The 26,693-nt window shown below is 44.6% G+C and overlaps 1 protein-coding gene across 1 annotated transcript in view; it reads right to left on the bottom strand.

The window, feature by feature from the left end:
- Positions 1 to 26,693, bottom strand: part of Tecta (tectorin alpha) — a 65,872-nt gene that overhangs the window by 5,611 nt on the left and 33,568 nt on the right. The window contains exons 10-18 of the mRNA XM_037207585.1: positions 24,010 to 24,571; positions 17,589 to 17,788; positions 13,053 to 13,436; positions 10,393 to 10,679; positions 8,524 to 8,804; positions 5,659 to 5,769; positions 4,262 to 4,464; positions 3,157 to 3,320; positions 2,458 to 2,706 (exon numbers count right to left, since the gene is read on the bottom strand). Of these exons, the coding sequence (XP_037063480.1) occupies positions 2,458 to 2,706; positions 3,157 to 3,320; positions 4,262 to 4,464; positions 5,659 to 5,769; positions 8,524 to 8,804; positions 10,393 to 10,679; positions 13,053 to 13,436; positions 17,589 to 17,788; positions 24,010 to 24,571 (2,441 nt within the window). The remainder of the gene's footprint in view (positions 1 to 2,457; positions 2,707 to 3,156; positions 3,321 to 4,261; positions 4,465 to 5,658; positions 5,770 to 8,523; positions 8,805 to 10,392; positions 10,680 to 13,052; positions 13,437 to 17,588; positions 17,789 to 24,009; positions 24,572 to 26,693) is intronic.

Raw genomic sequence — 26,693 nt, 5'->3', positions numbered from 1 at the left:
ACATGCTTGCTGGCTTGCTCTCCCTCTCTGGGTCAAGTCTATTAAATACTATTTTTAAAATGCTAAATACCACCTCGTCCTTCAAAGGAGACCTAAACTTTGTCATTTGGGTTTATAGCTCTAGAATGGCTCGTACCTTAGCGTGTTTACTTCGATAAAGGAATGTGGTAAGAGGAGGGAAGAGACACGGGAAAAGAGGAAATGGTACTGTTCACACTGTCTCCAAGGACTCAGAGACACCTAGCAGTCTCCAAGTCCTCCCCCTGCCCTCCCCTGACTCTGCTCTTGGAGGGCTGAACATCTATTCAGAAAGATGAAGGCTTCAGTGAGGTCTTTGCACACCTGGACAATGCACTAGGTCTCACCCAGAGCATTTAGGTCACTGTGTGTCCTGACATCTCAAGTGACTCCTTTTCTGCCTCTTCCTCATGCTGGTGAGTGGCCATGGGTGATCTCTGCCTAACTTCTCCAAGGTTGTGTTATCAGCAAAACGGTGGATATTTATACCTTTCCCAGAGCCTCCCCCTCTTCTCCTAGAGCTCCCGTTCCTCTTCTTGCAGTCACAGAGCGAATGACAACTTCCAGAGCAGCACACCACAGAGGTAGATGGCAACCTAGGCAGGGAAGTCCAATGGTGCCATCTCCCAGAAGGGGGATCCAATATGAGCGAATCACAGATGCTCCCTGGGAGTCTAATCTGGAGTTAGATGTGCTCTGTCCTTAGTGAGGCCAGGATGGCCAGCAGCTGACTAACCAGATCCATGGCAGACATAGACAGATAGGCAAAGGCAAGAGAAAACAGGGGAGCCTTGACAGCTCCTTGAATCTAATCATCCTGGAAATGCACCCACATCTGTGGCTGAGTTTTGTAACCAGTAAATTCCTTTTTTTTTAAATTTTCGTATAAACCAAATAACACTGAATTCTATCAGTTATGGTAGAGAGAAATCGGATTAATGTAGTCACTCAAATTAAGAATCCTTGTACTAGGCTGATGAAAAACCGTTGGGAAGTCAGATGAAGGGGTATCTGTGCTCTTCTGCTGGTGTACTATAACATCATTGCATTTTACACTTAAAGCAAGTCCATTTCTTTGCATAGTGTGCCATGATAGTAAAATAAATTATTAGAAAATTTATTAGCGTAGGTGTAAATTGCCCAGCACAACCAATGTTTTCACTCATTCTTATTGTTTGGTCTAGTCTTCTCATTCATTAATTGAATAAATTGTGTTGTACAACCATGTTTCAGGAAATATATGAGGGGGTAGGCATACGATATCAAGGATAAAGAAGCTTGGTGAGCATAAGAAACCCCCACTGATGCACGATTCCACTTTCTATAGTTTTGGTTATTCACATTCAACCCCACTGCTACAGCATTAGATGGGAAAACTAAGAAATAATCCCTTAGGTTTGAAATTGCATGCTGTTCTGAATACTAGGATGGTATCTAGTCAAGTTCTGCTCCAGCCAGCCAGGAGTCAATCATTCCTTTGTCTTACGTGTCCATGCTGTATACGCTACTTACCCACTAGGCATTCAGTAGCTGTCTCAGTTATCAGATTGATTCGTGTGGAATCCCAGGGAGTGTGCTAGTAATCTGTATGGTGTAGCCTGGAGCAGAGTCCCAGGGCTTACATCATTCACCCCACTCCTCCTGCAACATCAGCACCATGTCCCTCACATCATCATAAGGAGATGAAGGGCGAGTGCAGTACAGTAAGATGTTTGGAGAGAGGCCATGCTCACGTAGCTTTTATTACACTGTATTGTTTCAACAGCTCCTTTTAATTATTAGCTGTCCTTGTTAATCTCTTAATGTGCCTAATTTACTTTATTATGGGTACGTTGTACATGTACAGGAGAAAATGTAGTGTGCTCAGAATTATCTATGGTTGCAGGAAGTCATTGGGAGTCTTGGAATGTGTCCCCTCACAGAAAAGGGGGAGCCATGGTATTCTAATTGCCTTTTACTTTCAATATTACTGCTGTTGTTGTTTGATGGCACTGGGAGCTGATCCCAGAGCCGTAGCACATGCTGGCAGAGAACTCTACCGCTGATCTCTATCCTGATCCCTTCTTTCTTATTGGCGCATCTGTCATAGACCTTGACCTCCAGCTACTCTCCCTGCATCACTCATTTTTAGAATTCCAGATTCCTCTCAAACTGAAGGTTGAGGCAGGCAAGTCAGAATCCCTTATTTAAAGCATCATATGGCAAATGCCCCATGACAGGGGGTCTGCCACTAACTTGTGTGACTTTAGGCAAGTTGCTGGATCTTATACAGTCTTCCTCCCAGGGTATGACAATGAGATGAATCTGCTGATACAAAATGTTGGTTCTGTGGGTGTCAACAAAAGTTAGCACCCAGTCCCACTCTTACAAGATGATGCAGAAAATGTTACACCAAAGGCTGAGTTTGCTGTCCCTGACAAGGCTGCCCTGGCCACTCACCCTCCTTCAATGATGAAGTACCGAAGCTTGTCATTGCTGTCTCGGGAGGGGGTGGCATAGCATTTGTTGAGTGTGAGGATCAAGTGTGTGGAGTCAGCTCCAACCACGAAGACCCCCACATAGAGCACGTCTCGAGTAGTCAACACGACTTCTCCCTGGCGGTAAGGGTGTTTGTAGGAGGCATTTTTGTAGAGTGCCATCTTGGTAGTGAAGCTGCCCTCTTGAGTCGGAACTGTCAGGTTGATGACACTAACAAAGAAAGACTCATATGTGAGGCAAGCAACCAAAAAAAAAAAACCTACCAAAACCCAAAACCCTGTTATTTATTCAATTATCTGCCATTGTTCAAGCTAAAATGTGGAGGGAAGGCAGAGCCTACAGTCCTAACGTATAAGGCTGCCTAGTATAATTTGATCCCTACATGGGGCAATTTACATTTAAATTAAATTAAATAAAATAAAAAATTCAATTTATCAGCCCCCTGAGCCAAATTTCAAACGCTCATTGGTCACAGGTAGTTCCTGGATCACATAGTTTAGAAACAAAGCATTCCCATCATTTGTCTAGAGCATTTTGTTTCCGGAAACATGAATTACATTTTCTCCGGTGCTTCAAAGGCAAATGCTAGCTATTCTGATGCTTCTAACCTTAGCTGTCAAGGAGAGAGAAAGCACGAGAGCAGCCCATAAAATTCTCTACCTTAGCATAGGTTTCACGACAGAGTCCAAGGAGATCTTGATATCCAGCTCATAGGCGCATGAAAATTCTACGTTGATCGTGCGGTCCCTAGTGATGATGTTGCCCGTGTTGTTGGCACTCTCGATCCAGATTGTGTTCTTATACATGATATGAGTGCCATTGGACTGCAGGTCAAGGGGAGGTCAGAAATCATTAAAATACAGGAGTATGCGGTTAGCATTTCAAATCCATCCCCCGGAATTGTAGAGCAGTGGCTTCCTTCCATACCAAACCCAGAGGCTAGAATACATGGGCATGGAAGCAGCCTCGGCACCAACTGGGGGAAAGAAGCCTTGCCATAGCTGTGAGCAGTGCCCTTCAGTCCGATAACCTCGAGTGCCCATGGAAGGCAGATTCCATGTACCACTGAATTCCAACTGCAAACAGACATCTGCTGGAACTCAGGCTACAGAAAGCATGAGATGCTGGCAATGCCTGGTGAATGTAGATGGAATCAGAAATTCTTTTTCAGTCCTTAACTTGAAATCTCTCTTCTAACAAACACGTTGCCGGGTACACTTACAAGTACCACCTGAACAAGTGAGTTGCACCCTCCTGAAGCCACCTTCCCTCTGATAAAAGCACTAATGAACAGAGGCATAATCTTTATTACATCACAGGAAAAAACAAGAGAAGTGAGATACTTCATTAAACCAGACACTGGAAACCCTGACTCTACAAGTCGGGACCTCTCTGTATTCATACAGCCGACTCCTTTCTTCAGCTTATGACCTAAAATAGCTGGAGCAGGCTCTATTTACCTGGAAAGACAATAGAAGCATAAGAAAGGAAACAAAATGTGTGCAGATGTAGAGAACAAAGAGCCGTGGTGGGATATTGCAAACCAAGGAAAGGAATGTACACTCAGAATGCTCCTTCAGTTCACTCAACCACTTAGCACCAAATAATGATCATTTTCTGTCTTTGATTTTTGCATGTGCGCTCTGCTGTTCATCAGTGAGTGTATTTCTAAGCAGACTACCCTGCCTTTAAGGATGACCAAGGTCTAAAATCCAGGGGATGTCACTACCTCAGCCAAGTGCCCTCTCCTGCCCCATTTTCTTACCTGCACAATGTTTCCACAGTTCCCTTTGGTGTTGTTGATCTGAAAGGAGATAAAATCCTCCCCCTCGATGCCCGTGCATTGTCTGTCATTGATCCTCACACCCTCTCTCTCAAAGCCCAGCTGGAAGAGCTTGCACTTAGATATGGACACTTCCATCTGGGCTGCCTTGCAGGTCACCTCTGCGTCGATGATGTCATGTGAATCTGTGGGGACAGTGAGGAGGGCAAGCCTGTCGGTGGGAGTCAGTCTTGCCGCAGGGGTGGGCTGGGGCCCCCACGGCCACATTTCTTTAGAAGCAGGAAACAATCTCCACTCAGAGGCTGCAAGCCTTTCTAATTACGCTTTGATCACACCAAATGAGTGCATGAATTCATTCGAAGCAATAACTTGGGCGTTGGCAGAGGATTATTAAAAAGATAAAAATGCTAATAAAGTGCCTTTTGTCTTTTCTGTAGAAACCCAGGCCTTCCTCCCACACATGCGGGTGGCAGGTACTTTTCTGTAAGTGACACACAAAGTCTATCACAGTGTCATCTAGCTGGGGAGCAGATGCCTCAGGAAGAGCCATGCTAGTCTGACCCCAGCACCCAGAGCCCCGCCTGAACCCAGCTCAACAGAACCTCTAGTGAGTCCTGGTGAGCTCCAGCAGAAGGCTTTTTCTCTGAGTATAGAAGCACTCAGTAATAAACACTATAGGAACAAAGAAAAATATTTTTCATGTGCTTAGGTGAGGCACACTGTCCCCTTCTATGGAACATTCTAGTCAACTGGGTTTTTAATCTTTGAAAGATGCTAATATTAGCACGTGTTTGTGAATTACTTGGTTTGGAAAAGATCATGGAGCCAAAAGACAGAGCACTGCCCCTTTAAGCTGACATCCAGGTGTGCTTGGCTGAGGATGACACCATTTCTAACCCTGGGGAACCGAGGTTAGGACCAGAAGGAGCGTGGGTTATCTGCTGTTCACATCCAACATTTCAGCCGTCTTTGGGATCAAACATCTTTGGGCCAGAAAAACTTGGCTTGAAGTCAATCTTAAGGTACCTGGCACTCTCCTAATTCCTTCTTGTTGGCATCAAACCATTTACTTATGTGGGGGTCTAAAAGAGCAACTCGGGTCTCTCTGGTGTTCCTTGGACTCATGTGGAACTGACGGATTCCATTCATACACACATTTGCTTGTTGGAATCTACTGAAGAAAATGGTGTAGCTATGAGGAAATGACCACCAGCCCACGTTGAAGCTGTCAAATTGCTTCCTAGCTCTTGAAAGCTTTGCTTTTGGGTTTCTAACACAGTACGGGGGGGGGGGGGGCCGCATACACAGCCCCTTCCCTGGCATTTCCTTGATAAGCTTCCTCCTTAGACCTTCTGGGTGGAGACAGACTAGTCACTCACTGTTTCCATATGGGGGTGGCTCAATGCATCCACACAGTTCTCCTCCATTGTCCAGCTCACAGGTCCTGTTGGGACAGTCTGCCCCCACACAGGGGTCTTCAACCACTCCTGCTAAAAAGGAAAACACAGACACACACAATTTGATTTTCACACCTACACGCAGTAGCATTGGATTGCACTCCAGATTTGACACAGTCCAGTTGGGAATGATCAGGTGGGTACCTGCAAGTTGACAGACAGGGTGACCCCCAGAAAATATTGGCAAGTACTCGTAATTGGATGTTTACTATGGCTCTGCACTATGCTTTAAGCTTTAACTGAATTAGCGTGACTGACGCTCACAAATACTCCTCAAGCTGAGTATTATAACCCCCCAGTTTCACAGCTAAAACTTACCCAAGGTCATCCAGGAAGGTATGTTGTAGAAACAAAACAGAATTATCTGCCAAGTCATTCTATAATTTCTGTATCCACCATACCATATCACAATTAACACACCATACATCTAATATGCTTTGTACATATTATAATTCCTTGAATTTTCTGTATTTATAGAAAAGTCGCACCCAGATAATTTGTTTCTCTGTTTCCAGCACCCAGCCATCTCATAGGTAGTGCTCAATAAATATTTATCAATAACAAAACCCTTAGGACTCCTACGATCCCAGAGAAGGCCCTCCTATTGAGACTCCTGTGGTCCTGGTGCACCTTCTCCACAAACATCTACTCCGTTTTGTAAAAGTGGGCAGATCAACAACTACCCACAATTCTCCAGTTCAATCAACAGTACCATTTTGCTGACAGGAACAAAGAATCAGGTAACGTAAAAGCTTAGAAGATGTGAAACTCTAGCCTGTTGTCATGACCAATGGTCCTGTACCAGATGCAAGGTTTTCAGCACCTCCATCTGACACTCACTAACCGAGAACATTCTCTTTAATAGACTCATTTGTGACATGATGAGTTTTCTTCCAATCAATAGAGAAAAATCCTTGTTCAACATGCCACAGATTTTTGCTAAGGAAGAACATGTCCATCATGAGCTAAGATTGCTTTGGGAGTTTTTTTATGGGGTTTAGAAAGGTCACACATTCAGTTATAAGAAACAAGCTCAGAAGAGCAATTGTCTATGTGATAGTAATTAATAACAAGACCCTGGGTACTTAAAAACTACTAAGCAAGTCGATTTTTTAAGCGATTTTGTCACAGACACATACAAAAACAAGGTTAATAACAAAGATCAGGGGCTGGAGAGAGAGCTCAGCAGATAAGAGCCCTTGCTCTTTCATGGGAACCAGGTTTGGTTCTCAGCACCCATATGACTGCTCACAACCGTCTGTAACCCTAGTTTCAGGGCATGCAGCTTCCTCTTTTGGCCTCTTCAGACATCAGACACACACATGATGCACACACATGTATACAGACAAATGCATACATGAGATAAAAATAAATAAATCTTTTTAAAAATACAGCCGTCACCACACACACCTTGTTCGATGTGGCTGGCTGCCAAGTCCTTCTAGTGAGTAACTAACTGTACATGGTGAGAGGACAGGGACAGCTCAGCATCAGGCCTTAGTTTATAGAAAGACAGCGAAGGAAAGCCACCAGCCTCGGTTAAGTCTATCTCTTTTGAGAAGGCTTTCTGTTTTTAAGACCTTCACTACTCACCCAGTGTTCAACGTTTGACTCAGGAGCAAGAACATGGCAGGCAGTCAGCAAATGGTGTCAATGGATAATTCCATATGAGAAGGGCCAAAGAGAGCAGAAATGATGAACAGTTCATGGCCCACGGGAAGAAGAGCTCACCCCAAAATGTAGAGGTCCATCTCCCACTTGACACGCAAGGCATAATTACTCCTTGACAGGAAGAAGTGTGTGTGTGTGTGTGTGTGTGTGTGTGTGTGTGTGTGTGTGTGTGTACAGAGATAGCCAGACAAATTTCAAAGTTCAAACACTTACCTTTTAAGTTATTTAAAATGTTTTCCTTATGAACACAGTAAACTATTAGTTACCAAACAGATCTACAACAGACTAGTAATTTTCTTAACTGGAATCATCAAATATATATTTTAATTAACTGCATCAATTTTAGGTTTTGAACTGAGCCTATCTCCACACTTAATCTTATTTACTCTATAGACTCACTAATGTGTGTGTGGTTTGGGAATGGTCCTGGATACATACTTGCTCTTAGATGCACTCAGGGTTGGTATTGTGTGTCTGGATACAAACACATATTCTGTTGGTCACACCATCATACTGCACTGATGGAAATGACCACTTATATAATGGGCACATATATGCTTATTATTCACTTACATATGTATGTATATGCTAAGAACTACTTTATTTACTTAATTAACCTAGTAAAAGGGTAAACGCATTGGATCATGGGAATACTACATACAGTGAAGTTTCTCCCTGGAGAAAACAATGCATGAAGTAGACGTTTTAATTTCACTATCTAGATGAATGTATGAACCCTGTAGACATCCATCTGCAGCTTCCTTTGAAGCCAGATAGAGCCGGATTAATCCTGCTCATCTTGCCACTTGCAATGCTTTTTCCCTTTCTGATATGGAAGTCATGGTGGAGCTGAGTTAAGAACTAAGAGCAACCAGGAGTCCCAGACTAACTACGTCCTTCTACCAAGCCACTAAACTGATGCTTCTCCAACCAAGACATGGTGGACATGGTGGGCTAGTCTACCCTGGGAATGCCCTCCCCCTCTTTGAATCTCGAGGACAGCTCACAGCTCCCCAACCCATGGAACAAATGGATAAGTAAAGATGGGGTGGGCCTGACATCAGACTAAGCAATGCTACCCACACAGCACCCACATAAATAAAAGAATTCTCTTACAGCAGTTCTCCCTCTCAATCCATTCGGTGCTAAGGATGCCGAAGGAGCGGCAGGCCTCCCCATAGGCAGCCAGGGAGCCGCACAGCTGGAACTTCTTGTGGTTGTAGCAGCCGTCCAGGTAGCAGGACTCGTAGAAGGGGAGGGGATCAAGGAGCCCGTAGCAGGGCTGAAAGAAGCCCTTCATGTCGGTGAGCTTCAGGCAGTAGCCATCACCCTGCATGGTCTGGATGTGCACATTGTCACACGTGGCTGCGTATTGTGAGAACTGCAGCTCGTTGCAGCTGGGGGCGAGAGGTCTGGTCAGAATGAGTGAAGCAAAAACAGCCATCTGAGTTCTCCCATAGGAGGTGAGACCGCGTCTGTTGTACCTGTTGGGCTAGTTAGCGCTGACGCTCATAGAATATGCAGACATCAATGCTAACTAGCAATAGGGCCTTAGGAAAGCCAGGCCCCAGTGGTCTCTACCCACTTAAAAAAGTAAAACAATTCCTGTTGTTCATATCACTGGGATAGAGTGAAGATAAAATACCAGAATGGGCTAGTAGCCAAAGAGCTACATGCCAACAGGTATTGATACAACAACCATTCACACTTTGGTATAGTTCACTGATATCATTGACATAATAATGATGAACAGCATATCGGCAGAATAACAACAGTAATGATGCCTGCCTGCAGAATTAAAGACCCAGGAGGAAATTCAGGAGTTTCTAGCCGCTTCCAATTTAGCTGTCAGAGATCAAAAGCAAAACTTTCGCCAGAGGTCTGTGTGCAGCTGAAGAGAGTTCACAGAAGGAAAAACAAAGACAGGCAGGAGGAAAACAGAACCAAATGGAAACAGAAACACAGCCCCTCCAGGGGACCAGGACCTTGTTTACTGGTGGGAAACCCAGAATGGCTTAAATGTCCGAAAGCAGCAGCTCTACCTGGGAGCCACTGGGTGGGCTGTGGAGGGAGACAGCACCAGACCAGGAGTCAGGGAATCTAGTCCTGGCTTGGCACTCATGGACCTCCTCATGCAAATAAGCCATCTGTGTCTCCAAGTAAGGAGGGATACCCAACTAGATGCTATGGTCCTTCCCAGCTCTGGGCCCACTGATCTACACAATGATCTTAACATGATTATTTATTATTCAGTGTTTGCTTAGGGCAAGGCCAGAAGCTCGGAGCATCCTTTCTACAGCCGGATATTTAGATGGTGTCTGACATGTAGGGCATAAAGGGATCAGCCCATTGTAGAAGCAAAGAAATGTCAGGAAGTAGAAACATGTTTACAGAGCCAGAAAGGTGTCGGCATGGTTTTGCAGCTGAGGGGGACCCTAAATCAAGACTCTTTGCAATAACTTGTTTAGCTGTGTCTCACCTGGCCAGAGGGGAAGTGGCTGATAATCACCTCTATAACCCATGTTCTCAAAAAGGCTTCCTTGGCTCACGACAACTGCCTCCATCAACAAAGCCTTCTGGGAAGAGTCCAGGTTACCCAAGCAGCCCCAGGACTCGGGAGCCAAGGGCTGTCTTTCTTCTGTGCCAGCTCTTCATCCCGCTCCCAGTAGGGGATCCTAGGTCTCAGGTAGATAGATAGCTGGTGACAACTTCAGATTCTAACCCCAGGCACACTCTTCCGAGTCGCTGAGAGCAGGATCACATGACAATTTAGAATTACATCATCTAAACCCAGCTCCTGCAGTTGGAAAATTTACTGGGGCCTCCCATTCACCTCAGCTCCAAAGGCCAAACTCAACGTTCTGCCTGACAGGAATGGAGAACAACACTAAGGAAAGCACACTCCCTGTTCACACCTCCTCTGGAAGTGGGGAGACCCCAGCAAGGAGTCTGTGGTCATGATGTGAACTACTGGGATATACTCACCTCTTCTGCATGCCATTGGTTTTCCAGCTCTGGGCCAGCACTACACTGCTCACCACAGGTTTCCCCCGCAAGGTTACATAATCGTCAGTCATGTCACCATTGAAGTTGCCACAGAGGCCACATACTTTGTTCTGCAGCCGCTCACTGATGCTGATTTTAATGAGGTTGAAACCGTTGTAGTGAATCTGGATGTCGGGGCTGGTGTCAATCACCAGAAACCCCTCGCTGCTGTAGATTTTGGTTGCCAAGCCAGTTATAAATGGAACATTCACTTGTGTGCCGTTCACCTATTAGATGCAGAAAGATAGAAAGTCCTTACCCAAGGGCCGGGATTGGCCCATCTTTCCAGCAAAGGGCCAGATGTTACAGGCTCTGTCTTCTCTACCACGGTTATTCAACTCTGCCCTTGTGCTGGGCCATCAACCACCATGTGTAACAAAGTGGGTGGCTAGCTTCCAATAAAGCTTTATTTACAAAGTCAGACAGGTGGAGAGGCAGCTCGGTCAGTACAGTGCTGCCCTCAAAAGCATGAGGAAATGCTTTCGATCTCAGGAACCCACATTGAAAAAGTTGGGCATGGGAGCTCATGCTTGCAATTCCAGAGTTGAGGAGGCTGAAACAGGAAAATCTCGGAAGCTTGTAGGGCAGCCAGTCTAGCCCACTCCTCAAGTTCCAGGAGGGTGAGAGACTCCCATCTCCAAAATAAATACATGAGAATGAATGAATAAGGGTGGGCAGCACCTGAGGAATGATCCCTGAGCTTGTTCTCTGATCTCCACAAACACCAGAGCACACATGAGTCTACACACATTAACACACAGAGACACAGCAAGTGAATTTGGCCACAGGCCATATACTGACCACCCCTGCCCTAGAGCTTAAGGCCATATAGTTATCCTGTAGTTTCCCGGAAAGAAGCAAACTGTAGGAACAGAAAAGTTAAGAGGGAAGAAAACATCAGAATAGTATTGCCCTGAGCGGGGAATGGATAGATTTTTGTGTTAAACTTTCCCCAGCATCTACCAATTACCGAAAATGACATCATAATCCTGTTCTAAGGGGAGTCCAACAAGGTTACAATGGGCCCGGGGAGCTCTGTCATGTTTATTGTTTTCTTAGTTATAACGTGCAAACCTGAGGTCTTCCCAGATGTCTTATAAACACAGTATTTTCTGCATTTGTCATTTTCCCACTTTATAAAATTTCTTGGCCTGTGGGATTGGAAATAACATGTTTTTCTTGTACTTACAAAATAAATTGGATTCCCCCCACCCCCCGGTTATTAGTGATGTTGTTCCATAAAGAAAAGATGGCTTCTTAAAAATTCTGCCTTTCCTTTTGGCTGGCTTGAGGTGTTATTCGGCAGTGATATCTGTGTGGCTCTCCTGAGGGCCACTTCACCTCTTCCTGTATTCCCACCAGTACAACTGTGTCCACGCAGGGCAATTTGCAAAAAAGAATTACAGTGTCAAAAACAGTTGCAGCTTTCCTGGAAGTTAAAAGCCATCAGTAAAAACCAGATTCTTGCCAGGTGGTGGTGGTGCACACCTTTAATCCCAGCACTCGGGAGGCAAAGCCAAGCGGATCTCTGTGAGTTTGAGGCCAGCCTGGTCTACAGAGAGAGATCCAGGACAGGCACCAAAACTACAGAGAGAAACCCTGTCTTGAAAAACCAAAACCAAAAACAAAACCCAGATTCTTCCCTTTAAGCTTGCAAAAAGCCAGTCTCTTGCCTGGCACTGTATACTAAGCTATTTGATGGCCCTTTAAAGAAAAGTGCATTCAGTGCGAGATTCAGCTGAGCTGGTAGTGGAAGGCAGAGGAAACCTGTTAATGTGGCTCTCTCCTCCTCACAGCCCCACTTCTTACCCGAGCTCATTGTAATGGAGCCTGGCTCCACCTTTTGGGTCAATTTGAAGGGCCAGTCTGGTATAGCTGCAGACTGGGGCTCAATAGTTCATAGAGCAGATTATTTTCCTAAGTGGAATGAATAGGGTATTCGAACCAAATATTAGATTACGGGAGTGAGTGGGTCTTTCCCATGTATTTATATGCAGGTCTTAGATTTACAAGCAAAAACAGCCAAGGCAATGGCCCTAAGGAAGAATCAATCTAAGATAAATTTGACATTTTCTTCCCGTTGGAGCGTCATCATGGGACCTCTGGTAGAGGCAGTTGCTCCACTGGGCTTTGTATTGTTGTTTTTATAGGCAAATGCTTGCCTTCTCTTTTTAGAGAAAGCACGGCAGAAATGAGGATAACGCCATGTAGTAGAAGTGGACAACGCCAAGAATAACTGCAAGGGCTCTTAAAAGCTAATGAGATGCCTTTTAGAAATTAATCCAGACTAAAAGCTGGCTTATCTACCATTTTATCACTTGGAGCTCAATTGCGGGCCTGCCGTCATTACAGCCTGAGACGCTAAGTTTCCTGCAAGGCCTTTGGAATCATGGGTAACAGAGGCAGTGGCCGATTCTTGTGTGCCCACAGGAGTTTCATGCTTCAGTTCTCTAAGAATCTGGCCATGTGTGTGGGATACTAGGAGCAATCCCTTGTTATCCTTCAACTCAGTTATTCGGAATAAACTACAACGAGCGGCCTCACTATCAAACGCCCAATTCCCTTGGCACATTTCTTAGAAATCAAAGCCAGGCTGTCACCTTGACAGTGTTCCGGTCATTGATGAGAATCTGCTCTTCGTTAATGTAGAAATAGACAGGTGAGATGATGGTGAGGTTGGGCGAGGACCACTTGTCGAAGTTGATGATGAGCTGGAAGGAGATGTCGGGCAGTTTCTGGCAGATGGTGGAAAGCACGAAGGCGCAGTTGGCCGGGAAGCGCAGGAAGGCACCATCGAAGGTGCGGAAGACGCCGCCCCCTGCCGCCAAGCAGTAGGAGGTCTTGGTGCTGTAGCAGCCGCGCACCCCGCTGCGCAGGGCACACTCCTCATCTGACTTGCACTGGCGTGGGTCGCACTGGATCAGGTTGCGCCGGAAGCAGCGGCAGCGCCTAGTGCAGTCTCCATTCCAGAACAGCTGCTTGGGCTGGAAGAGAGGTTGCCATTCGAGTTAAATTGTGACCTCAGATTGCAGTCAAGGCTGGCTTTAACAGGGCTGGGGTTAGCACTAGGCAGCAGGAGGGAGGCTGCCTGGATTCAAAAGCGTATCCCTTTGATGCAATTCGGAGGCCAAATAATACGCAATTTAGACTTTATTGGTTTCAATCAAGAACTCTGGAGTCTTTATGGCTGGGGTTGTTGAACTAATCAGAGCCTACCTGAATGTGCAGCGAGCTGTCGGAGGAGCTAGGTGAAGAGGAAAAATACATCGTAGATTTTTCTTAAGCCCGAGAATCATGCTTCTAAGAAATATAGGCTCCACTTTAAGATGAAATTTAAATTCACTCGGGAATGAGAGACCAGTGCTTTAAATCTCAACCAGTCAAAAGAGAATGATAATCAACTCCCATGATCAACCATTTCAGCATTTCCCAATACTCACTCTTCCAAGAATTTCTTCCCTCACTCCGGCCTACTTCTGATTTACTTCTACTGCAAGCATCTCTATTTCCCTGGGCGCTGAAGGTGAGATGTCTAGCCAACACCTAGGTCTCATAAAGGAAAGCTGTAGGATCAGGCCATTCAAACATCTGCCCAGCCCTGTCACCCTGCACATGCCGTTTGGGGAACACCACTAATTCTCATAGTGTCATTTTGCTCATCTGAACTGGAGGTCATAATCACATCTCGCAGGGCAGTTGGGAAGGTCAAATCAAATAAGACATGTAAAGCACATTCCCTGGCATCAAGTAACCACTCAATACATACTCACTGTTGCTATTTTTACAGAAAAGCCACTCAGCCTCCTTCAGAGGAATTACACAAAATCATTTAAATGCCCACAGCAGTGTCTCCTCAACAGGAGGAGACATTGTTTTATATTCTTCCCCAGATGGGCAAGAATCTGTAGACACAATTCTACTTGGTAGAGTTTATAGTCTGCATCTTGTACTTGCTCTAGATTGGGAATGTTGGGAAACAGTCATGGCCGTCCACGTGGGAGGACCACAATAAGTAGACCATGAGAGATAGGGACACTCCGTGCCTTTCAGGTGGAACAATCCCTTATTTTTTTTATTTTTTTATTTATTTATTTTTTTTTTTTTGGTTTTTTGAGACAGGGTTTCTCTGTGTAGCTTTGTGCCTTTCCTGGAACTCACTTGGTAGCCCAGGCTGGCCTCGAACTCACAGAGATCCGCCTGCCTCTGCCTCCCGAGTGCTGGGATTAAAGGCGTGCGCCACCACTGCCCGGCGCAATCCCTTATTGTAAGAGCCAAGGACTAGAAGAGTTTGGATTCAGGAGCTTTTCAGACTTTGGCATAATCGCATGTATATGAGATATCTTGGGAATAGGACCCATTTTTAAACATGAAATTCATTCCTGTTTCATATATTCATTCTACATTTAGCCCGATAATTTAATACAATACTTTACATGTCTTGTGTCAAAGTTTCATAGTGTGCCATTTTTTACTTATAGCATCAGTTCAGCGCTCAGAGGGCTTTATATTCTGTAGCACTTTGTATTTCAGATCTTTGGATTAGAGATGTGCAATTTATATCAATTCACCAGACAGAAAAGATGTCTTAAGGCACACAAAGGGGCCTATGATTCTGTCTGGCCACTGTTTTCTTCTTCGACTACAAATTTAACAATACCCTGAGACTGACAGATTGTGACTCAGATTCAAGGGTGAACAGAGGGCAAGCTCTTCCAACTAGTGTGTCACTCATCCTCCAAGTGAAGACATCAGAAGCCAGGTCCTTGCTCCCTCTAGATCTGCAACATATTCTGGGGCCCAGAAGCTTCACAAACGGACTTATTGCTTTTATCAGATTTATACAATAATTAAGTGGTTGGCCTGGCCCCTGTTTGATAAGAACACAGACACTACATTGGTGGGAAGGAAAAAAAAAATAACCTGATGTTTGTGGCTATGACTGGGGGTAAATAACTCATCCACAGGAGAACTTGACTGTGAAACCAGCATCAGAGGCAAGTGCCTGCCCCATGCTGCTTTCTTTACCTTAATTAGACATGACAACGACAGCTGGGTGATTACCCTACATGCTAATGACTAGATGTGTTCTCTCTTTATTTCCAAAGAAATCTGCTGTATAAACAAGCCTCCAAGCTTGTTTGAACTGAGGCAAATGGATGCGGAGTATTTGTTCTGTGACTTTGCCACTTTCCAGATATAAGCTGTTGTCAAAACCCACTGACTTTCTGATGAAAAACCAGATAATAATGTTTATAGAACTAATGGCTGCCGAGGGTTGTTATGAGACTTTCTGGGGGATTCTGAGTGTTCTGTGCACACCATTTCACTAACATGTCTGGATTTTTTTTTTTTTTAATTTACAAAATATTTCTCAAGAGAATAAGAGCCACCACCATAACAACAGCCACTGCCAGTCACTGAAGGACGGGATGCCAGGTACCAGGCTGGGCACTAGCATGGGGCGTACAGGCGACCCCATTGAGGAGTCTCTTTCAGCCACATTTCATTCACAGGGAAGCAGAAGGTCAGGGAAATGACAAGGCTGGTTCACTGTCACTCCTCCAACAGTGAAACCGTCAGGGCCAAGCTCAAGTGCTGTTCCCTTCGGCCACACTGACCCTCAGGATCCCTGTGGAGGGAGGGGTACACGACACAGCTAATAGACAGACCCATCTGGGCCATCTCCAGGCTAGGAGCAGAGTTTCCAAGTGTGCTCCTGGAGTCTGGAGCCTGGTTATAATCGCTCCCAGATTCGGAGAACACTAAAATGATTTTCTTCCAAATGTCCTGCCTCTTCTGTTCAAATGATCTTCCTAAGAGTTAACTTGGGCACTAGCTCTCCAGAGAAGCCCTCTTAATAATCCTACGATTCTATGTTACGTTTACCCTGTCTTTCTAATACAACCTCCAGATGTCTTTTCCAATGAAAATGAAATTGAGCATAATGCCTACATTTCTATTCTTTTATTTATTCCCCAAATAAAGGCAGCTCAGTCAATCTCAAATGAGTCAATGCATCTTTACAGAAAGGAGACATTATTTATTTTTGCCTAGTTGAGTTCCAGTTCAGACACTTCAATTAGATTTCTGGCAAGCGCTCCCACCTTCATTTAAAATTGATCTGCTCTGCGGGGCATCATTTTTCACTTGTTGATATGTTATTTTGTAATTGTTCCCTTCTTTAAAGCACAATTTTTGTTTCTCTCCCAAACAGGTAATTTTAAGTCCCTTAAGTCAGGGAATACACTTCCTTGTTCTCTGAAGGCTGCTCAAATAGTGGCTGCCATGGAGCCAGTGAAGGGGTATGTGGGGTTAACGGTCTACTCACATTTAAATGAAGATTAGCAAAGTCACCGACTGAAGACCTTCTCAAGGCTCTTCTGAGCTTGGTGTTATGGAACATTAACTATTAGAGGGCTCGGGATGTGCCTCTGTGGTAGAATCCTCTCCCAACACATTCAAGGACCTGGGTTCTATCCCCAGTACTTCCTCTTTCCCCAAATCTAAATAGTAAGATGATTTAGCAAGCCAGTATGTTTTCTTGGGAAATGTGGAGGAGGGGCCTCTTCTTCATCAGCATTCTGTTTCTGCACCCTGCCTCCATCCTGGGAAGGGCAAAAGGTGGGATGAAGGGTGCAGGGAAGCAGGCCAGACTCAACTTCCTAGGGATGATATCAGGATGACGAACGGCACCTGTGTGGGAGCTTCCACAGCCAGAGAGGGAAGGCCACTCCTCCCAGCCTCCAGCCCCATATTTTCTCCTTAAAAACATCCTTAATGGAGACAGCCACAAATGTCAGATTCACAGCCACTGTATTTCCAAACTAGAGTCCTGTCAGAAGCTTTCAGACAGAGATTTACAGGAAGGCAGTCAGAAAGGCATCAGAGAGAGGAGGAGGCCTTGCCCATGCAGAGGAGGCGGGAGGGGGAAGGCCTGGCTGCAATTCCAAATATCACAGAGAGCATAGGCCTCCCCAAAATACTACTTAATGTCTCGGCTTCAGCTCACCTACCCTACAGTAAGCCCCACATTCATCACAACGGAGCAGGAAGCCTGGACAGTTCTGGCTGTCCCCTTGGCTTGGAGAGAAGCCAGCCTGGCATGGAGAAAGAGGCCAGCGGCCTCCTGTACCCACCTCGTAGTATTTGCCATCCGAGTAGCAGCCGCAGTTGTGGGGCAAGATGCAGCTCTTGCCATTGAGGACATAGCCAGCGTCACACTGGCAGCCTTCCACACAGTAGTGATTGCAGTCACTCTTCAGGCGGATGGCGGCACAGCGAGGCTGGCAGACACTCACACAGCTCTCGTAGTGGCTGTTGGGAGGGCAGGTGACCGCTGGAACAGAAGGGACTAGTCACGAGGAGCTGTAAATGGCTTTCTCACAGCCAGTTATGAGGCTTGCCGCTCTCCCTCATTCATACCCTTTGCTCACAAAAAGCCTAATCCCTTATCCCTTAAATAACAGCCTGGTGTGCAGAGGGAAGGGGCTGGAGTCTCCTCACAGAATCTCTGTCCTTGCTTCAGTGTTGGCTTTTGCAGCCTTTATTCCCACGGCCACTGTGAAAACCCAGCAGACACAACAAATCCCCACTTGGGCTAGAAAAGGCATACACAGCAGCCCCGCCTCCCGGGCTTCATTCATCTTGATCCTCTCATTCATATCCTGCTTACCCCAACTCCCCATTCTTCAGACCCCACTTGGAGAATTGTGATGTAGTGCCCTCTTCCTATCATCAGCGTCACTTACCCGCACCTCAAAACCTCCAGGGAACCTTATGCTAAACCGGTGACTTGTCAACAAGAGACTCCTGAACGACACGAAGTCTGAAAATGTGTAGTTTGTTGTGTGCGTGCGTGCGTGCGTGTGTGTGTGTGTGTGTGTGTGTGTGTGTGTGTGTGTGTGTATGTGTGTGTGTATGTGTGTGTGTGTGTGTGTGTGTGTGTGTGTGCAAAATGACCTGAATAAGTTATGTTCTACCAGTTCTGAGATGCATCTACGGAAGGTAGGCGAAATACTGGTGAACAATATTGGGATCTGAATTTGTATGCTCAGAAGAGCACCGGGCACGGAGTGTTCAATAAGCATTAACCAATCATTAAAGCAAGTCTTGCTTGAAGGTTTTATAGAAGCTGCTATTTTAATCAATGCACACTAAAAGCACAATAATCATTTCTGTGGAAACTTCTACTCTATACTGTGTGGATGCTTTGGGGGGTTATCCTTCATCTGGGGGTAAAGAGGCTCTTTTAGAGTGCATAGTCCTAAGAATTTTAACGCATGGGTATGTTTGTGTAAGTGCTACCATAGCATGTTATTACATTTTCAAAAATGTTTAGTTCAAAAGATAATATCCTCATGTCATAGAAAATACAAACTGCCTAAGCGCAATAACTAACAAATTACAACAGGTTCTTGCATAAATTGCCTATGCATACAGAATGCATGTCCATGCATCTTATGCACAGCCTTGGTTTTTACATAAATGAGAGCATAATCTACAAACCTTGCCGCACATTGCTTTTTCATGACATTATTTCTTCCATTCAGTCTCGAATGACTGTCTTTACACAGCTTCAAGGTGTATACCTTTTATATGACTATCATTGTATGTGTACTTTTGCCCTCATGAATTAGGCTGTAGAATAAGTTCCTAAAAATGGAATTTTTAAGCCAGGGGATAGGAACACCATTATTATTGTTGTTGTTGCTGCTGCTGTTACCACTACTGAAGTGCTGTAGATCAGCCCAGGCCTCCCACATGCTAGGTCAGCTTTCTGCCATGGAACTGTGCCTCCAGCCCCTATGTGTTTAGCAGATACTATCGAGCTGTCCTGTAAAGGAAGAGATTGTACCAAGGAAAAACCAAGGAGATTTGGTCTCCTGAGGTCTTGATGACTACAACCAAATTTTCTGATTTCTGTAAATGTGAAAAGAAAAAAAAAAACCTATTTCTGCTGGATGTGCATTTAGTCTGCATTTCTTTGAGCCTTATTATCTTTCCATTTGTTTATAATCATTTTTCTGCCTCCCGAGAATTGTCTTTTCTCATCCATTACACACTGTGTTGTTGAAGTTTCTTATTAAACTGTAAGTGCTCTTTATAAATTAAAAATGTGCTTTTGTGTGTCGCATGTATTATAAAATATTTATCATTTGTCTCTGACTTTGCCTCTTTCAAAAAAATTTGCACTTTTTTTTTAATTATGTTTTTCCCATGCAGAGAGGTAAAGATTTTATGAGGTCAAATTTATCTGGTTTTCCTTAGCAGCTTTGAGTGTATGATTGGGAGAAAAAAACCCAAACTCCTTTGTTTCGTTCTAGTACTTCATAATTCATTTTTTGAATGTTTAATCTTTATTCTCTCTGGACTGTATTTTGTACCCAGAAGTTAAGGAAAGACTGAATGCTTATTTTTTCCCAGAGAGTTTTCCCATCCTCTTCATACTATTTATTAGCTAAATCTTCCTTTCCTCAAGTTATGTGAAATCAGGCTTGCTCTATATTGATTCTATTGATTAGGTGATCAGGTCTTTTGCTGACATGCTCGTCTTTTAGGCAGTTTGTCTTTCCATTGCTGTGTTTGATTCTTGTTGTTAACTTGTGCTAGATAACTTGCTCCTGTGAAAGTATTAACAGTGAGTAGTAATTGATTAATAGAATATTAATACGATTAATAAAAAGTATGAGTAGCAAAATATGGCCATGGTCATATTCAAGAGGACACTTAACTCTCTCCATATTTAAGACCTTGGCTTCTTCCCTGGCATCCAGACAGCACTAAGAACATGGTGGGTGATCAATAGACAACTGACTGTCAAAATTAAATTTTCAAATTTCAAACACTGATTTATTGCTTCTCTACCCTCTAAATGTGCTTCTGGAGCTGGAGAACGATGATGGGTCATGTGTATTGTGTTAAGATCATGACTCCTGTTGATGCCAGAAGACCTATTTAAAACTGAGCCTGGGTGGGTGGCAGGGTGCACAGATCCCTCTGAAAAGCAATGTAACAGAGTGGAATGGACAAACTCTTTGGAATCAGACCAACCTGGCTCTGAACGCTGGTTCTATCATTAACAGGCAGGGTCACCTTGCGCAGGTTCCTTGTGTTCTCTGAACTCATTTTTGCCCCTACAAAATGGGGTTGCTGCTGCTGCTCTCTTACCAGGCAGCTGCTAAAATGAGATAGTCAGTTCATGCTTTCCTTTTCCTTCCCATGAGTACCAAGGTACTTGAAATTCCATGATTTTGATGGTGTCATTGACGGTGGGAATAGTTGTAGTAGCTATTCATTTTTAAAATTAATCAACAGGAATTTGTTAGATTTGCAGGGGAATAAGTAAAGCAAATCCTTAATGACTAGACTCTGATAAAGAGGAAACCCAAATCAATGATGCTAATCAATTTTGACTGATCATATGCCGAGTACTTAGATGGGGGTCAGAGAGACAGCAGTTCCCAATGGCCAGTAGGGCAACACTGTCTCTGTACACACTCTCCCACTTCCCCAAGTTACTTTCGTTATGGACACTGTATACATCTCAGTTTCCCCCTCTAGAAGGGGTCCACAAGTCCACACGCCACCTCTTGAACAGGGCATGGAAAATGGCAAGAGCTAAGGAGCTCTGTCTACTTAGCTACAATTTGCACCTCTTACTATGTTCTCACCATCTCCTGCTCCACATCCCTCATGGAGCAACTAAAATTAGCTCAACAACCTCAGCTGATGGGATTTTAGGTGGGGTTAGTAATTAAAACAATTTATCTCCCATTTTCCCTCCAAGGCCATTTGTTCAACATGGGTAGAGAGGTTTTTCAATGCATTTACAAATAACGTAATTGAGTAATAAATTATTCCATTGATAGGAGCAGCCAATATTGTTGAGAAAAATTGGCATTTTACCTTGTTACCAATAAAGCGCATGTTGAATGGGCAATTTGGTTTAGCCCCCGCTCCCCAGCTTCTTTCCCCTGAAAGTACCATTTTTATACCTAATATGTGAATGATGAATGAGTGAACTTTTAGAGGAATGATGACCCCAACTTCCCAGAGGTCAAAGTCACCTAAGATACAAAGGACCTTGCCAGGCCTGGCTTTCTGCTGAATATCTCAAATTAGAACAACTCAAATTGGAAAGGTAAGCCACCTGCAACCCTGCCTTGTTCCCCATCTCACCCACATACCGTCTTCAAAAGGTACGTTTGTTCTCGTTTTAGCTTCCTCCTTCTCGCCCATTCACAACCACCATCCTCACATCTGCTCTGTATTTGGGATCTTTTCCCCCTGTTTGGAAATGCTGAAATAGGAAAATCTACGCCACTCTGCACTGGGAACCATTTTCAGTCACTTGTTGAATGTGATGTGTCAGCCTGGGACAAGCTGGGGGCAGCTGGTCTACGGCAGAGATGGAATCTAAGGCTGAGAGACTGAGGCAGGCAGACTTGAGTCTCAATGCCATGAAAGTCTCCATGACTAGGTCAACCAATGCACACAGGAGACAACCAGTGTTTGGACCGAACTTTGAAGAGGAAAGAGAACTGGATTACTGGTAGGGAGGACAGGAGGAAATGAAAAATCTTTTTCATATCACAAGTCAAACTCCATCACAGAGTAACTCTGTCCTGAGATGGAGGGTCATAAGGCTTCCTAACTCAATTCTTTCTCCTTCCCATGAGTGACAAAAGCTGAGGCCCATTAGTTGAGGATGAGTTCTTATTGATGTCAGCTCCTTTAATGTATTTCCTTATTCATCACAGCTAGACATGATGGCATTTGACATACATTATACCTGACTGTCCCCAACCCCCACTGCCCAATCCATTTCAGCCATCCCAGAGCATCAGAACCAATATGTGAGGCTCCAGAGAAAGAGCTAGCTCCCTGTGACAGACCTCAAGAAAAAGCAGGCTGCAGCTCCCCTTCCAAACTTGCTTTCTGATCCCATGGCCTGCTTAGGTCTCTCTGCCAAGAGCCTGGTTTTCTGATTTAGATGAAGACAAGCACTCCAGTCCCACTATGCTGACTCCAGTGAATCCTCAGTAGCCCTGCGATTGCCCTAATCCCAGACCTTTCGTAGGCACATTTGTTTGATTGACAACACTAGAGGCTGATTTGTCTGGACAGTCATCCACAGACATCGTGTCCCCCACCTTCCTTGCTTGAGAACTGAACTTGGATGATATAGTCTTGCAATCTCTTCCCTCCCCCTCCTCCTCTCTCCATCTCTAACAGTTTCCATGAATCCAATGGCTGTGTATGGAATGCAGGCTGACTGATCATTAAACCACAATAGCTCTGCATCCAAATGTCCCCCTTTCCAGGATGAAAATGAGAGTTTGTTCTCTGTGGAGCCTGCTGCACCCCTTATTTAGAGCTCTGAGCAACCAGCATTAATTTGCAGCCATTTTATACAACCAGATCTTTTATACAAAGAAATGTGCTATAGTTAATGAGACTATGATGAGAAAATAGGACATGGCAGGTTAACTCAAGACTCATGGTGGTTTCATCATCAACCTTTTTCTATGTGCACATGATGAATGCTGGCAAATATTCTAACTAACTCTTTTCTTACAGTGTAGAGGCCGCTAGTGTAGCACATGGGTGTTGGGGTGAGAGGGTCAAATCCAACTTTGCCATTGAGACTGTCTACCCTTAGTCAAGGAACTCAAATCCCGTGAGTTTCAATTTTGCTAATCGGGTTATTGAAAAGAATCAATGAGATAACACTGATAGAGCATTTTAGCAGTGGGATTGACTCACAGCAAGTCATTAATATAAGACCACCACCTAGAGTGTATTGTGTGCTGGAATTCCAATGATCTGATTTGACCCTTCTGATGTTACTGTCAGTAAGTGGTACAGGCAACATTATGGCTGCTCTTCAGAGAAGAATCTGAGTACCAGAGAGGGGGAAGTGAGTTGGTTACACTGATCTTTAAGGACCAATTTGAGGCTAGAATCCATGAACTCCACTCCCTTTTCTAATGCTCTTAATATCTCACCATGCTCTACAGTCATGACTATATTATGTACATACACACACACACACACACACATATATATAGAAGACTAACATATGATATCTATGCTATCATATATATATATATATATATATATATATATATATATCAAACAGAAGAACATATATAGGGAAGGTATATAAGTTATTCATGCAATGATGGACCCACGAGGTTCTAGAGTAAATGAACAAGCTAGCCATCCAACTCTTCCCCCATTAGTCTCTGGGAAGCATTTTATTGTGTACTTGGAATTCAAATGCAGCATGTGGTGTTCTGTGCTTTAGATACATGGTTTCATTCCATCCTGCAGGGCAACCTATCAGATTCATGGTGTTCACCCCTCTCTACAGAGAAAGAAAGGAAACTGTAGGAGGTTACACCTTCTGTTTCAGATAATGGACTCTGTTACAAAGTGCATATTCTGAAGCCACTCTTTTCAATTTGCTCTCGCTTCTATGGAGTTGGTAGACCAGCCTCCCATACCAATCGGAAATGAGGAGGAACAAGAAAGAAAGAGAGAAGATGGACTCACTACAGGATGTGTAGTTCCTCCAGCCAGTCACTGCAATCCCTTGAGTCTGGCAGGTGCTGGCATAGTTTTGTAGCCAGCTGCAGGCTGTCTGCACAGCACCCCCATCAATACAGGAGTCAAACAGACAGTTTTTGTAGAAGAAGGTGGGGTTGACTTTGCTGTGACACTTGGCAAAGCCAGCATTCTGGTTGGGGATGAGGCCGCACAGCTGCTGTACTTTGGAAAAACCTTCAACTTTGGCACAGGATGGGCAGCGGTCCCCACAGCCCACCTGGCAGAAGGTGTCTCTCTTCACCCAGCTTTGCCCAAACTCACTGATACTCAGTGCAAGCAACCCCATGGGCATCTCCAGGTCATCATCAGGGTTACCATTGTAGCGTCCACAGAGGCCATAGGTGCTGTTCTGCATGCTCCGGGGGACAGTGATGGACAGGAAGGTTTTCCAGTCATACACAACCTTCAGGCCAAAGTCAGTTTCCACCACCACGTGAAAGCCAAAAGAGAAAATGTTTATCTTCCCTTGTCCTAACTTCAGGGGCAGGTACAACCGCTCATTGTTGACCTGTAGGAGACAGGGAAGAGAATAGAAAAGCACAGTTGGCCTGAAGATTCCTCAGTCCTCCTAGTCACCAGTCTCTTGAAGGACACGTTCCACAGGGGGCTTGCCCAGGTAATTCATGGGCTTTGTAGAGTGTTGTTTATGCCAGTCAACTCTTATTATTAGGATTTGAACAGACTTAAATGACTATCCTTTGTACACTAACATACCTATTTATTTCAGTGCCTTCTGTTTGTTTATACAGCATTATTTCCCCCTAGGAGTTCAAACTGTTTTCTCTAAGGTAATGAGAGGGTAATAAAAATTCAATTAACATTGAAAATAAAATACCAAAACCTAGAACTCCTGTGTTTCTATTTCTAGCTCTACTGTGGATTTATTTTAGGCAATCTCCAATTTATTAATTCCATTGGGATTTTTTTTTTTTGAGGATGATTGTTGGCTCCTCTACCTGACACACCACTCACATATTAGCATCTCTCTCATCCTCAGACCTGCTCCCATGTTGCCTCTCCAATAAAGCAAGATTTTTCTGAGTCTAGAACTATGGTTTATAGAATCACTCCCTTGTCTGGGCAAGCACAGCATGTTATTCTGGCTCTGGGTTTTTTATTAAAAGACCATCTAAGATTCGAACAACATCTGGTGTCCAATTTGTGGGACATGAATTCACAAAAAAAGCTGCTTGCTTGTGGTCTTGCAGGCTCCGGCCCAGGCCCGAGCTACACGAGGTTGGAGTCTCCACCGCATGTGGGCCAGAGTCCCTAACCTGCTGCTAAGTTTTTGTTGCAGCCTCTCTGCAGCAAACTCTATAGGTTTTTTTTTTGGGGGGGGGGCTCCCAAAACCGTAGGAGTCAGCTGCTTTCTTGTGTTCCCTCATGCAGACAACTGGCTCTTTGGCTTCTTCTCTCCTGGTGGGTTGTGGGCTCTCCCTGGATCCCCATCTTGGGCTGCTACCACACTAGGTAGCTGCCTTGAAACCCACTCAGGCTTCTACTGTTCTGCTTCTCTGATCTTTCAGCTTTCACCCTGAAATCTGGCTCTGGGTTTTTTATTAAAAGACCATCAAAGATTCAAAACAACATGTTATAGTTATAATTCTCTTATATTCTGCTATAGGTCAAACGTACGCATATGACAACTAAGATACACATCACAACCTCCCCTTTGGTACAACTGGTTATAGGTGCTTCCTATTAATGGTTCCTGAAGGCAGGAACCATTATGTCCACCTCTCTTTATGACTTCCTACATACAGTTTCCCAAATAACCAAGCACACCATCCTAGCCCATCATCTCCTCTGATTCAAGAGTGAAGGTGATTTCCTTGTCCTGGCCAAGATCCTCATATCAGTCACTGTGACTGTAGGTGATAACACAGATGTCCATTGTCCACACAAGGGCAACCCCTGCCCAATGAATGGCCCACATTGGTGACCATCTCCATGATGTAGGTCATTTTCAGAGTATCTAGTATCCCAGCATCTAATGCCAGTCTTTTATCTCTTCCCCTAAGCTTTCCCTCACTTTCTTAAGAAGCCCCTTGTTGGGGCTTGCTTCTAAGGAACCTTCTTCCCCCAAGATACCAAGAAGGTCCTTCCTTTATGCCCTTTTGCTAGGCCCATATTCACCCCTCAACACTCAGCTCAGCTTCTATGCCTACTTTTCTAGGCAGAATCCATTCATCTAACAGATATTAGTGTGGCCACTACTATCTACCAAGCATTGGGCTAGGCTGGGGCAAGGCATGAGCTCCTTTTCCAGCAGGGCAAGGACTTGAACAGATAGTGAGACCGTCTGATAAAAGCAGTGGCAGAGGTACCAAGATGCACGGGCCTCACACTCAGCTCGGGGGACAGAATGAATGAGTGGGGTCTGCAGAAGACGATACTCACATGGAGTCTTAAAGGATGCATCGGGTGGGTGAGGTGAGGAGGAATGAGAGAAGATAAGGGAACTCCAAGGAAAGAGCGTAACTCAAGCAAAAGCCCAGACCAGACACAGCAGCTTCCTAACCATGAAAGATGATCACACTTTAGTGCTGATGGAAAATCAAATGTAACCTTGGGAAGCAGAAGATGGTCTGAAGACAGAGAGGCTGGAAGGACAGCCTCGTTTTTAGTGT

The sequence above is a fragment of the Peromyscus leucopus genome, chromosome 7 (assembly GCF_004664715.2).
Source record: "Peromyscus leucopus breed LL Stock chromosome 7, UCI_PerLeu_2.1, whole genome shotgun sequence".
In the NCBI taxonomy this organism is placed as follows: Eukaryota; Metazoa; Chordata; class Mammalia; order Rodentia; family Cricetidae; genus Peromyscus; species Peromyscus leucopus.
Note: the sequence above shows the minus strand (reverse complement) of the source record. Positions and strands in the feature narration are given on the sequence as shown.